Below are 14359 nucleotides of genomic sequence, written 5' to 3' on the forward strand. Positions count from 1 at the left end.
TGGGATCCTGGGTTGGAATTCACCCAAGGACAAAATTGTCAAGGAGTTTCTATGTTCTCCCCATGTTTGGATGGATTTCCTCCAGGTACTTTGGTTTCCACCCATATTCCAAAGATATACTGACAGGGAGATTAGAATGCTGCAGAATATGTGACACTATATAAGCAAGATAGGTAAATCCAATTGCATTGAAAAGTATAGTCAACTGCATGGTTTAATAGAACTAAGTCTAACAATCATTTTTATTTGCAGACATATACAGTTGTATAATCATATGCTTCCAATATGTGTCTCTGGAATAATTCTTTTTTTTTTTTTTTTTTTATGTAGATTGTGAGCCCCACATAGAGCTCACAATGTACATTTTTCCCTATCAGTATGTCTTTTTTTTTTGGAATATGGGATGGAAATCCATGCAAACATGGGGAGAACATACAAACTCCTTGCAGATGGTTTTATGCCCTTGGTGGGATTTGAACACCAGGACTCCAGCGCTGCAAGGCTGCAGTGCTAACCACTGAACCACCGTGTGGCCCCTATCTCTGGAATAATTCTAACCCAACTAGTAACCCACTCTATTGCACAAATGTAAATACTGGCAGCCAAGCATATACATCTATTAAAATTTTCGTCACTTTCATTCAAATGTAATTTGTTTCTTCATGTTTGTGAAATGCTTGAGTTCATCTAAAATATTAGAAGACTGCATTCTGAGCAGTTTCTCAATATACAGCTATAGAAGAGGCTTTTCTGGGACTATGATAGGTTTAGAATTGGCCATCAGCAATAGATATTTAGGGGTCTGACTAGGGCCAGCTCCAGGTTTGTGCGGGCATTTGGCGATAGAGCTCCAGTGGGCCTAATCTAAATTGGGTGTTTTTTGCTGTGGGAGACGTATGGAATGGGGACTGTATTACAGTCCACACCAGTAGAAGTAGATAAAACTTGTTTGGACATCGGAAAGTTAAGAGGAATTTAAGGCGGACATCTGCCTTGGATTCCTCTTTAGTTTCTTCCCTGGCTCACAGTGCAGGGTATCAGCATTATGTTGCGGCTTCCACCAATGATTAGGCTCAAATGAATGAGTCAAATCAGTGAAGAGTCTCAAGCCAAGAGCCTCCAAATCAGCAGCAGAATCTGTGGCAAGATCCAGAAGGACACTTTTTTCCCAGCTTCCTGCTCCAATTAGTTTCAATAGGAGGCAGAATGAGGGAGAATCTACTGCTGATTTAGGTGCAAAATCAGTGCAGGATTCCACCGTGTAAACAGGGACTGATACTATTAATAGGGCCACTTCGCAGTGGCCCACACATAGTATTATATGCCCACAGTGGCCCCCACACAGTATTATATGCTGCACAGTGACCCCCACAAAGTATTATATGCCACAGTGACCCCCACACATTATTATATGCCCCCAGTGGCCCCCAACACAGTATTATATTTCCACAGTGGTCCCCACACAGTATTATATGTCCACAGTGGCCCCCACACAGTATTATATGCTCATAGTGGCACTCACATATTATTATATGATCCCAAGATCCCCCATCCCTAGAGCTGATGCTAATATTATACCCTGAGGTCTCACCTTACCTCACCTCTACTTGGAATCCTCGCTCCTTCCTCACTCTTCCTTGTGACTGAGGTTCTGCTCCGCAGACGTCCCTGCAGGACCTGTGATTTGGCCTCAACAGTGACGTGGGGTGCAGTGACATTATTACATCAGGTGCAGGAGTAAACAATAGAGGCAAATATAACAAATTATGTGTGGGTAAATGACCATAGCAACAAAGTGAACCAGCCACACAAAATATATGAATAAAAATTAACTTTTATTAAGTGCTCCTAAAAAGGTGTAGCAACATATATACATACAAAATATATAAACAAACATAAAATAAAATCTTATATTAGTAGACAATGCTACAAATACCAACTTGTCAGCCATGGAATGTACACTGGATGGCAACACTAATATCATGGTACAAAGGGCTCAACCATAGCTAAAACTGAAAGTGTCCAATAATAAAGTGTTGTAAATGAAAACAACAAATAATCAGTGTAATAACCCACAGATAGCTATGAGACTGCCCACATAGGATGATCCAAGATTAGCCTCCATACATACCAACAGTAAAAGGACCCTTTACTGTTGGTATGTATGGAGGCTAATCTTGGATCATCTTATGTGGGCAGTCTCATAGCTATCTGTGGGTTATTACACTGATTATTTGTTGTTTTCATTTACAACACTTTATTATTGGACACTTTCAGTTTTAGCTATGGTTGAGCCCTTTGTACCATGATATTAGTGTTGCCATCCAGTGTACATTCCATGGCTGACAAGTTGGTATTTGTAGCATTGTCTACCCCTATATGATTTTGTTTTATGTTTGTTTATATATTTTGTATGTATATATGTTGCTACACCTTTTTAGGAGCACTTAATAAAAGTTAATTTTTATTCATATATCAGGTGCAGGAGCTCAATCACCTCTCCAGGGCTGGCATCTTTATGGAAAGGGGCCATTAGCAGTATGTATAGTGGTCAGGGAACCAGGTGGTTCGGGGCCCCGGCCATTTCCAGATGGCCATGGGCTCTGTACCCTACACCACTGCTGAGTGGGCCCCCTCAGGATCTTGGGGCCCTGGCACTTGCCCGCGTATGCCAGGTGCTGACACCAGCCCTATATCTGACTCCTGGCACCTCCACCAATAAGCTTACTGAATGTTGCCATGGTACTCCATTACGCAAAACAACCACATTCACCAAACATAGCAACATACATTTGGTAGTGAATGTGCCTGATGTTGCAGCTCAGTCCTATTAACTAAAATGGGACTAAGATGCAGTACAAGGCACAGCCACTGCCAAATGGACAAGACTGTGCCGGGTTCATTGAAACACCAAACACCATGGTCACTTCAGACAGCTTATTGGAAGGGGCACTGGGGGTCAAGAGTACAACCTTACTGCTTCCATAGGCATTAAAGGGGCTCTAACATTGGGAAAAGTCATTTTTAACTAAGCATATACTTGCATAGCCTTTAAAAAGGCTATTCCACACATTCCTTTTGTATGCTAATTGCCTCAGTAGTTTTTGAATTAGCCCGTTTTTTTTCATATGTTAATTAGCCTCCACTGTGCACACCGGAAGTGTCTGTGTGCAGCCTCTCTGCTATTCTCTATGTATGTGCACAGCACAGGCTGCTGCTGATGATGATGATGACTCCTCTCCCTGCTTGCACACACACATAGTAGAGAATAGCAGAGAGGGTGCACGATGAGAACTTCCTGGCTGGAAGCTAATTAACATATGAATAAAAACTGGCTCATTCAAAAAATACTGAGGCTATTAGCATACAAAAGGTATGTGTGGAATAGCCTTTCTAAATGCTATGCAAGTATGTGTTTAGTTAAAAATGACTTTTCCCAATGATAGAGCCCCTTTAAGACAGTAAGTCGTAGTCAGGTGCTGCCAACCAAATGCCTTTTATATGTTAATCATCAGTAAGAGTGACCACCTCTATAAAAGCAGGATGTTTTGGCACTTTGGTGGTCTAGAGCAGTGGTTCCCAGACTTTCTGAAGGCTGGCTGCGATTTTGGATGAGAATTTTGCCAGGGACCCCCCCTCTACCGTATGTATCTATAGTATTTGAAAAATAAATGTGCCTACCTGTATTCTTGATCTTATTCCACTGTAATCTTCATTTTATTGTGCCTATACCATCAGGAATTTTGGGGGCCCATACCAGCAACGTTTTTACTGTTCTGTGGTCCCTATATATTAGTGTTCCCCAGTGCTCCCCACATAGTATAATGCCCCACACAATATAAAGTGCACCAGTGTCTCCACACCATATAATGTTCCGCAGTGGCCCCATATATTATAGATATATATAATGCATCACAGTGAAACCACACAGTATAATGATCCATAGTGGCCCTAAGCAGCACAATGTTCCACAGTGGCTCTTCCCAGTACAATGCTCCACAGTGGCCTCACATAGCACAGTGTTCCATAGAGACCCCTCACAGTACAATGCTCCACAGTGGCCCCACACAATATATTATTTCACAGTGGTCCCAAACAGTATAATGCATGGGGAAGCTTCATTAGAAGTTACTGGCAAACCCGACAAGATTTGTTTTAAAGAGGACCTTTCACCACATTTGGGCACATGCAGTGTTATATACTGCTGGAAAGCTGACAGTGCGCTGAATTCACTGTCGGCTTTCCCGATCTGTGCCCGGTGCCTCGCGGCGCCAATCGCGCTGTGCTGTGGAGCGGGGAGGAACGCCCCCTCCCTCTCCTGATAATGCTCATCTATGGACGAGCTGTGTGAGCAGAGGGAGGAGGCGTTCCTCCCCGCTCCACAGCACAGCGCGATAGGCGCCGCGAGGCAGAAGGACGTCTCTGGCTAATGGTCAGAAACGCCCTTCTGACCATAGAGCACTACGGTACCGGCACCGTAAGCTCTTTACAGCGGGCACAGATCGGGAAAGCCGACAGTGCGCTGAATTCAGCGCACTGTCAGCTTTCCAGCAGTATATAACACTGCATGTGCCCAAAAGTGGTGAAAGGTCCTCTTTAACGAATATTGTAAGATTTTCCCCACAGGTTTGTTTCATTGAATTATTGTACTCTGGGGTCTCCTCCTCAGACTCCAGAGTATAACAAGTGGAGGCCCAGGGGAGGTGAGGAAGAATAACAAACATCTTGCCTCATCTCTCTTAGGCATTCTCTAGTCATCAAGTGGTGTCCTTCAGTCACTATGCATCCTCTTCAGGCTTCTGGAGACGTCATGCCTCCCAGGGATCACCACTGATACCTGTGACTAGACCTCTGTGGTCATATGGGGCATGTTGACACGAGGACCTAGTGTTATGACATGCAAGCCCATATGAACACTGAGACCCAACTGGAGACCCTTAGGGAGAGCGACATCACAAGAAGCCAGAAGAGGCCTGAAAAGGAAGTCAGAACATCACCAGACGCCGAAGAGCAGCGAGTATAAGTCTTTGTTATTTTTACTCACCTCCCCAGGGCCACCACTGAAGGCTGTGTATCACTCTGCTGCTAATACAACTGCTGATCTTTATTAGCACCCATATCAGGTCTGCAGCACAGCCTAATTACTACCGATGGCTCGCGATCACCCTCGCAGTCTTCACCCTCAGCTGCTTGGAATCCAAAATTTGGGAACCACTGGTCCTAACCAGTAGAGCATTCAGGCATGCATTAAAACAATGCCAAGACTGACAGCAGCAATAATCTTAGAGAAGCAATTGCTACTGTCCATCAATCTGGGAAGGGTTATAAGACCATTTCCAATCAGAAGTCCATCATTCTATAATGCAAAAGATTATTCACAAGTTAAAAAAATTCAACACAGATGACATGCGTCCCAGAAGTGAACATGCCAACAAAGTGAATCCACGCTCAGACCGTGCAATGCCCAGAGAAATTGCAAAGAAACGCAAAGCTACATCTAAGTAGCTGTAACGTCTCTGCCTGTTCTGGTCTCTGCGCCACCCTCTGCTCTCACGCTGCGGCGCAGGAGGCGTATCCAGTTTTATTCTTTGCTTAGTGTTTTTCATTGAGCAATGTTCACACTGTGCAATCTCTGTAATTGATTTTCCACTACACCCATCTGCCTTCACCTTCTTTTCCCTCTGCTCCTCTAAGGGCCCCTTCACACTACGGATACGCTGCCTGATTCTGAACGTTAAAACATGGTCAGAATCAGCGCGTATAAAGCAGATCCCATTCATTTCAATGGGAGCCGGCATACGAGCGCTCCCCATTGAAATGAATGGGCTACTTTTTACTGTACGAGCGCTCCCATTGAAGTGAATGGGAAGCGCTCGCGTGTACGGCTCGGACTGAGCCGAGCGCCGGGCCCCTTCACACGGCGAGCCATACCCGTGAGCGCTTCCCATTCACTTCAATGGGAGCGCTCGTAGAGTAAAAAGCAGCCCATTCATTTCAAAGGGGAGTGCTCGTATGCCGGCTCCCATTGAAATGAATGGGATCTGCTTTATACGCGCTGATTCTGACCGTATTTTAACGTTCAGAATCAGGCAGCATATCCGTAGTGTGAAGGGACCCTAATAGTTAAGTTTAGCCTTACCCTGTGATTGTCTGCCTCCTATCAACTCCAGGGCGGGTTCTTCCTCCCTATTTATTCTTGGCTCTCATTCACATTGGTGCTTGCTATTGCCTTGTGCGTGCTGGCTTTTTTCTCACTGTTTATGCTTGTATTCTGATTCTTGACCTCTGGCTTTCCCTATTGATTACTCTTTTGGATATCGATTTTGACACTGCATTGCTCGACTGTTACCGAACTCTTGGCTTGCTGACCTCCCTTTGTTGTTGTTTGTCTTGTCTGCATTTTGTGTTTAACATATATAGGAAGGGCCCCTCTTCAAGTTGCCACCTATTACGTAGGATAGGACCAGGCAAGCAGGAAGGGACAGTGGGGGGTTTCAGCTTAGGCCTCACTGTCTCTTGTGCCCCTTTCCCAGGGTTTCCAGCAGCTACTGGGGAATTGTTCCTATCGCAATTCCCTTACAGTAGCTTTGTTAAATGGGTTCCAGACCTTAATCCAACTGAAATTCTGTAGTGGGACCTTAAGGGTATGTTTACAGAGGACATTTTCCTAGCAAAAAAAAAAATATTCAGCTTCAGGAATTTAAAACTGAATTTTTCCACTTGACCTAATTCTGTGTGAAATCCCACATCAAATTCTGCAGCAGATATTTTCTACCTCCCATTCACTTCAATGGGAGTTTTCAGGTGGAATCCACTTGAGGATTGAGCATGATGCTTATTTTTTCTGCTAGCTAAAAAATACAACTAGAGGAAAAATTTAGTGTCTGCCTCCCATTGAAATGAATGGAGAGTGGATTTAGGAGAAATTTGGAGCTGATTTTGAGTTGGAATCCGCCTCAAATTTAGCTGTGTGTATACAAATGCCCACAAAGCTAAATGAACTGAAAAAAGATTCCTTGAGAAGCCAAAATTTCTTCTGAATGATATGGAAAAACTGGTAAAGTCATACTGAAAATGATTACTTCAAGTTAACGCTGCTAAAGATGGCCCTACAAACTTCCGTTGTGGCTTTATTTTTTTTAATGAAAAATTGTAATTTGTCATGTGTCATTTATTGATTGTTCATTTCTGGTTATATTTATCTACCCAGCCAATAGAGTTCAAAATACTAACGCTGACCTACAAAGCCATCCACAACCTGTCCCCTCCATATATCTCTGAGCTAATCTCCCACTACATGCCCTTATGCAACCTCAGATCCTCCAAAGACCTCCTACTCTGCTTGGCTCTCATCCGCTCCTCACACAACCGTCTCCAAGATTTCTCCTGTGCATCCCCCATACTCTGGAACTCATTACCAAGACACATAAGACTGACCCCCACAATCACAGGCTTCAAGAAGGCCCTGAAGACTCACCTATTCAGGAAGGCCTACAACCTCCAATAACTACTGCCACCACATCACCATCCGATCAGTCTCTCCCCTTACCTTCTGTCTCCATCCCTCTTCTCTCAGATTGTAAGCCCTTGTGGGCAGGGCCCTCTATCCCACTGTACCAGTTGGTCATTGTTAGTATTATATTTGTTTTGTATATTTTGGGTACCATATGTAAACCCTCAAATATAAAGTACCATGGAATTAATGGTTCTATATAAATGAACAATAATAATAACAATATGAGATTAACAGCATATTTAAGGTTTGTCAGTTACTTACTTTACTTGTTAAGGACAGAAGAAAGGAATCCATGAAGATCCTGAAGCCAACATGTTCCCCATATGTTTTTATATAAATCTAAAAAAAATCAAAATGAAAGTCTATATCAGGATGCTTTTGTGTCTGTCATAATAAAAAGGTTTTTGTGGTTTTATGACGGTTATGGCGGCAGTTGTCCCACTATGACTGTAATAAAAACACTGGTGTCAGTAGTTGAAAAAGTTTTAAAAAAATATAGTGAAGCTGCCGCTGGAGGCCACGCCATGAATTGGCCCTGTAGCCATTTGAGTTTAATCGGTTCCTGCTTTGGCGCTAAGTTCAAATGGACTAAGTGCAGGAGAACCACTGTTGCTATTGAATTCAATAGTGGCAGTGGCTCTTTCGTGACAGCTGGCCCGCCACTGGTAATAGCAGCAGTGGTCCCTTTATGATCTATCCCTGTGCTGTGACACTACAATGTTAAAGTACAGGGATAGCAAATAACATTGGTAGCAGTGGTTAAAAAAAAAAAAAATCAGTGTCCCCATTGTGAATAGATGCTTTGACCCTTTGCTTAGGCGCTAAATTCAAATGGACAATTCACAGAACAGTCGCTGCTGCTTTTCAATATTGAATTCAATAGCATGAACAGCTCTTCTGTAATAATGCACCTCCACTGGTAATAGTGGCGGTGATTCCACTATGATCTATCCCTGTGCTGTGACAATATGATGTGATAGTACAGGGATAGTAATAAAAACCATTGGTGACAATGGTTGAACAAATTTAAGAAAGGACAGTGGAGCTGCCACAGGTGGCCCGCCACAAAACGGCCCTTTAGCCATTTGAATTTGATTCCATGATTGGCACTAAATTCAAAATGGACAAAGTGTCTATTCGTAGTGAAGCTATGATTTGTTTTATTTTTTAAAAAGAACCTGTCAGGGCGATTTGGGACCCTAAACCACCCACAGGTCCTTATAGACGTAGTGCCCTAAATAGCCCTGCTATAACACAATCCACAGTCACATTAAAAAAAAAAAAAAAAACAACTTATACTAACTGTGTTTTCAGCAAGTAATATCTCTGTAAATAAAACTACATACTATGTACTATATGAAAAAAGAGATTTCCACTTTTTATACTGCCCAAGAAATAGCCATTTTAATTGACCTTGCCCACCCTCATTTTCTCTTCAGTTCACAAATTCCATATAGCGTATACAATAAGCAAGGGGCAGCTCTCAATAAAGCTAGGGGAAAACCGGAAAAAAAAAATGTAAGATTTCACAGAAAGGAACTAAAATTTGTTAATAACGTATATTACAAAATATATTAATGATACAAAAAATTGCCAGAAAAATCAAAAGTTGTCTGAAAGTTTAACCGGTTAAGGACCGCTGGCCGTAAAATTACGGCCAGTGATCCTGGTACCTAAAGACCGGCCGATTGTAAAAATACGGCCGGTCTTTATACTCCATTTTAGAGGGGATCGCGCGTCCCCCCGGCGACAGTCCCGCCCCCACTACCGGCGCGGGACTTGGTGAACATGCCGGGGACCGATCTGATTGGTCCCCGGTCATGTGATCGCTGTGACAGCAAGTCACAGCGATCCGTTCTATTTACAGTAGTGACGGCTGCTTCTAAGTCTCCTCCTTCTCCTCTTCTTCTTACACTTAGTTTCTTTTGTGAGGAGAAGAGAAGAAGAAGCGATATTTTAGAGCAGCAGCTGTCACAAAGCACTATACTTTGTTTCCACTGCCCAAAAACCCATCGATCACCCCATCCACTGCCCAAAAACCCCTAATTCCCACCCCATATCACCTTATACATAGATCATATATATATATATATATATAAAAAAATAAATATATATATATATATCTCTGTATATCAGATCTAGATAGGGAGATATATCTATATATATATACCCGCCATATAGGTATATATATATATATCTGTCCCCTGTATAGCGCTAACATATTCTGCGGCGCTTTACAGCCACTGTGCCAGAGGGCTCGCAGTAATCAGCTCTCTAGCTAAATACATATATATATATCTACCGTATAAAATATAGATATATATATATATATATATATATATACCCGCCATATAGGTATATATATATATCTGTCCCCTGTATAGCGCTAACATATTCTGTGGCGCTTTACAGACATTGTCAGCCAAAGTGTCAAAGAGGGCTCGCAGTAATCAGCTCTCTAGCTAAATACATATATATATATATCTACCGTATAAAATATATATATATATATATATATATATATATATATATATACCCGCCATATAGGTATATATATATATCTGTCCCCTGTATAGTGCTAACATATTCTGTGGCGCTTTACAGACATTGTCAGCCAAAGTGTCAAAGAGGGCTCGCAGTAATCAGCTCTCTAGCTAAATACATATATATATATCTACCGTATAAAATATAGATATATATATATATATATATATACCCGCCATATAGGTATATATATATATCTGTCCCCTGTATAGCGCTAACATATTCTGTGGCGCTTTACAGACATTGTCAGCCAAAGTGTCAAAGAGGGCTCGCAGTAATCAGCTCTCTAGCTAAATACATATATATATATATATCTACCGTATAAAATATATATATATATATATATATATATACCCGCCATATAGGTATATATATATATCTGTCCCCTGTATAGTGCTAACATATTCTGTGGCGCTTTACAGACATTGTCAGCCAAAGTGTCAAAGAGGGCTCGCAGTAATCAGCTCTCTAGCTAAATACATATATATATATCTACCGTATAAAATATATATATATATATATATATATATATATATATATATACCCGCCATATAGGTATATATATATATCTGTCCCCTGTATAGCGATTATGGCGAGGAGGTTTTATACTAGTGAGGAGGCATACGCCATTCTTTGGTCAGATGCATCAGATGCGTCTGACACTGAAACATTTGCAGACAATGAAAATGACAATATAAGTGTCAATTCCGATGTGTCTTCAGGGGACGTTCTCCCTGATGACATTGACTCTTCAGATGGTGAAGGTGCAGGAACTAGCAGTGCGGCAGCAGACAGTGACACTTTCCCACTAATTGATGTGCGTTCCCTCCAGTGGGCACCTGCTCCATCTTTTGCCCCTAGAGTCCACCCATTTACTGCATCTCCTGGCATAACAGTGGATGATTCCCAGTTTACCCACATGAATTATTTTAGTTTATTCATAAGCGACGACCTCCTCAATGAAATTGTCCTTCAAACGAATTTATATGCCACCCAGTACATAACCCAAAAACCTTCCTCTGCCCATGCCAAAGATTGGACACCCACAGATCTAGTGGAAATGAAAAAATTTTGGGGCCTCACCCTAAATATGGGTATTGTAAAAAAGCCCTCAATCAGATCATATTGGTCAAAAAGTCCCGCACAGTCAACCCCAATATATTCGGCAGTCATGTCCAGGCTTCGCTATGAGCGAATAATGAGGTTCCTTCACTTCAGTGATAATTCACAGGCCCCCCCAAGTAATGATCCAAACCGTGATCGGTTATTCAAACTGAGACCCCTCATAAATTATTTGAACCACTCCTTTTTACAACATTACACCCCAGAGCAAAATGTCAGTGTGGACGAATCCCTCCTTAGTTTTCACGGCAGACTGAGCTTTCGCCAATATCTCCCTTCCAAACGGGCAAGATATGGCATAAAGCTATATAAGCTTTGCGAAAGCAGTTCTGGCTACACTGCCGCCTTCAGAATATATGAGGGACGAGATAAAAAAATTAATTCCCCAGGATGCCCCCCAAATTTTCCCATCAGTAGTAAAATAGTGGTGGAGATAATGCAGCCCCTGCTACACAAAGGGTACCACTTGTATTGTGACAACTTCTATTCAGGTGTGGCCCTATTTAGACACTTGCATTGTGCAAGCACAGGAGCATGTGGAACCATGCGCAAAAACCGAATTGGTTTTCCGCAGCAGCTAGTGGGGAAGGGCATACAAAAGGGGGAGTCCTGTTCTTATTCTTGTGAGGAGCTGTTGGCGGTGAAATACAGAGATAGGAGAGATGTATATGTGTTGAGCACAATACACCCCACACGAACAGTGGCAGTGAGGGAAAGAGGGGCCACAGCAGACAAGCATAAGCCAATAAGTGTGTCCGAGTATAACAAACACATGGGGGGGGTGGATTTAAGTGATCAAATCTTACAGCCCTATTTGATAAAAAGGAAAACCAAAACCTGGTACAAAAAAGTGGCCATCTACCTAATACAAATTGGAATTCACAATGCCTTTTTACTTTATAAAAAGAAGGGAGGCACCGACAAATATCTGGATTTCCAGGAAAAAATAATTCACAACCTCCTTTTTGACCCTCAGGACCCCATAGAGAACCCCCAGTCTGAAAATGTCAAACGACTAACTGAAAGGCATTTTATCAGTCTAATTCCCTCCACAACAACACGAGCTAACGTGCAAAAAAAATGCCGTGTCTGCGCCAAAAATGGGCGACGCAGAGATACCCGTTACTTTTGTCCCTCATGCCCCTCACAACCAGGCCTGTGTATTTCTTGTTTTGAGAGATACCACACTGTTCTTCATTATTAGAGCTCTTCCCCAGAAAATATTCCACTTCTAATTTTGTGGTTGCCACCAAGCCCCATTTTTTGCATAAACCTGCAAATTCCTATTGTTATAAACTCTAAATTCCCTAAATTATACCCCTAGATGAATACATTGGGGAACAAAAATACTAATTACATTTTTTGCATCTTTTTCAACATTTCACAAAAAATCTGGATACTCTAAGAAGATGCTAAAGCACTTATTGAATGCCTGCAAACTATTCTAGCAAAATCTGGCCTACAAAATCCAATTAGCGCTCCATCCGTTCTGAGAGCGACCGTGTGCCCGTACATTCGGGTACCAGCACATATGGGGTATTGTCACGTTCGGGAGAAATTGGGTAACAAAATGTGGGGTGCAATTTCTCCTTTAACCCCTTTTGGAAATGCAAAATTTGGGGTAAAGCAACATTTTATAGCAAAAAATGTCATTTTCCCATTTGCTGGGCCAATTCTGTGAAACAACTGTAGGGTCAAAGTGCTCAATATACCCCTTGATAAATTCCTTGAAGGGTCTAGTTTCCAAAATGGGGTGATATTTTGGGGGTTTCCACTGTTTTGGCACTTTGGGGGCTCTGCAAAAGGGACATGATGCCTGCAAACTATTCTAGCAAAATCTGGCCTACAAAATCCAATTAGCGCTCCATCCGTTCGTACATTAGATTACCAGCACATATGGGGTATTGTCACGTTCGGGATGAATTGGGTAACAAAATGTGGGGTGCAATTTCTCCTTTAACCCCTTGTGGAAATGCAAAATTTGGGGTTAAAACAACATTTTATAGCAAAAAATGTCATTTTCCAATTTGCTGGGCCAATTCTGTGAAACTCCTGTAGGGTCAAAGTGCTCACTATACCCCTTGATAAATTCCTTGAGGGGTCTAGTTTCCAAAATGGGGTCATTTTGGGGGGGGTTTCCACTGTTCTGGCACTTCAAGGGCTCTCCAAATGCAACATGGTGCCTGAAAGATATTCCAGCTAAATTTGCCCGCCAAAATCCCAACAGCGCTCTTTCTGCTCTGGACCTTACAGTGTACCCATACATCACTTTACAGCCACATGTGGGGCATTTCTGTAGTTGGGGGAAAATGCGTAACAAATTGTGGGGTGCATTTTCTCCTTTAACCCCTTGTGGAAATGCAAAATTTTGGGTTAAAGCAACATTTTATAGCAAAAAATGTAATTTTCCAATTTGCTGGGCCAATTCTGTGAAACTCCTGTAGAGTCAAAGTGCTCACTATACCCCTTGATAAATTCCTTGAAGGGTCTAGTTTCCAAAATGGGGTCACATTTTGGGGGTTTCCACTATTTTGGCACCTTGGGAGCTCTGCAAATGGGACATGGTGCCTGCAAACTATTTTATCAAAATCTGGCCTACAAAATCCAATTAGCGCTCCATCTGTTCTGAGAGCGACCGTGTGCCCGTACATTAGGGTAACAGCACATATGTGGTATTGTCGTGTTCGGGAGAAATTGTGTAACAAAATATGGGGTGCAGTTTCTCCTTTAACCCCTTGTAAAGATGAAAAATTTGGGGCTACAGTAACATTTTATTACGAAAAAAGTAATTTTTCATTTTCACGTCTCAATGGTAAAAAAATCTGTGAGACACCTGTAGGGTCAAAGAGCTCACTATACCCCTTGATAAATTCCTTGAAGGGTCTAGTTTCCAAAATGGGGTCACATTTTGGGGGTTTCCACTATTTTGGCACCTTGGGAGCTCTGCAAATGGGACATGGTGCCTGCAAACTATTTTATCAAAATCTGGCCTACAAAATCCAATTAGCGCTCCATCTGTTCTGAGAGCGACCGTGTGCCCGTACATTAGGGTAACAGCACATATGTGGTATTGTCGTGTTTGGGAGAAATTGTGTAACAAAATATGGGGTGCAGTTTCTCCTTTAACCCCTTGTAAAGATGAAAAATTTGGGGCTACAGTAACATTTTATTACGAAA

The 14359-nt window shown here is 42.1% G+C and overlaps 1 protein-coding gene across 1 annotated transcript in view; it reads right to left on the minus strand.

Moving 5' to 3' along the window:
• POGLUT2 (protein O-glucosyltransferase 2) overlaps positions 1-14359 on the minus strand; it is a 70916-nt gene that overhangs the window by 26845 nt on the left and 29712 nt on the right. Inside the window, exon 4 of the mRNA XM_075265343.1 lies at positions 7778-7855. Coding sequence (XP_075121444.1) covers positions 7778-7855 — 78 coding nt within the window. The remainder of the gene's footprint in view (positions 1-7777; positions 7856-14359) is intronic.

This window comes from Leptodactylus fuscus, chromosome 2, assembly GCF_031893055.1.
Source record: "Leptodactylus fuscus isolate aLepFus1 chromosome 2, aLepFus1.hap2, whole genome shotgun sequence".
Lineage (NCBI taxonomy): Eukaryota > Metazoa > Chordata > Amphibia > Anura > Leptodactylidae > Leptodactylus > Leptodactylus fuscus.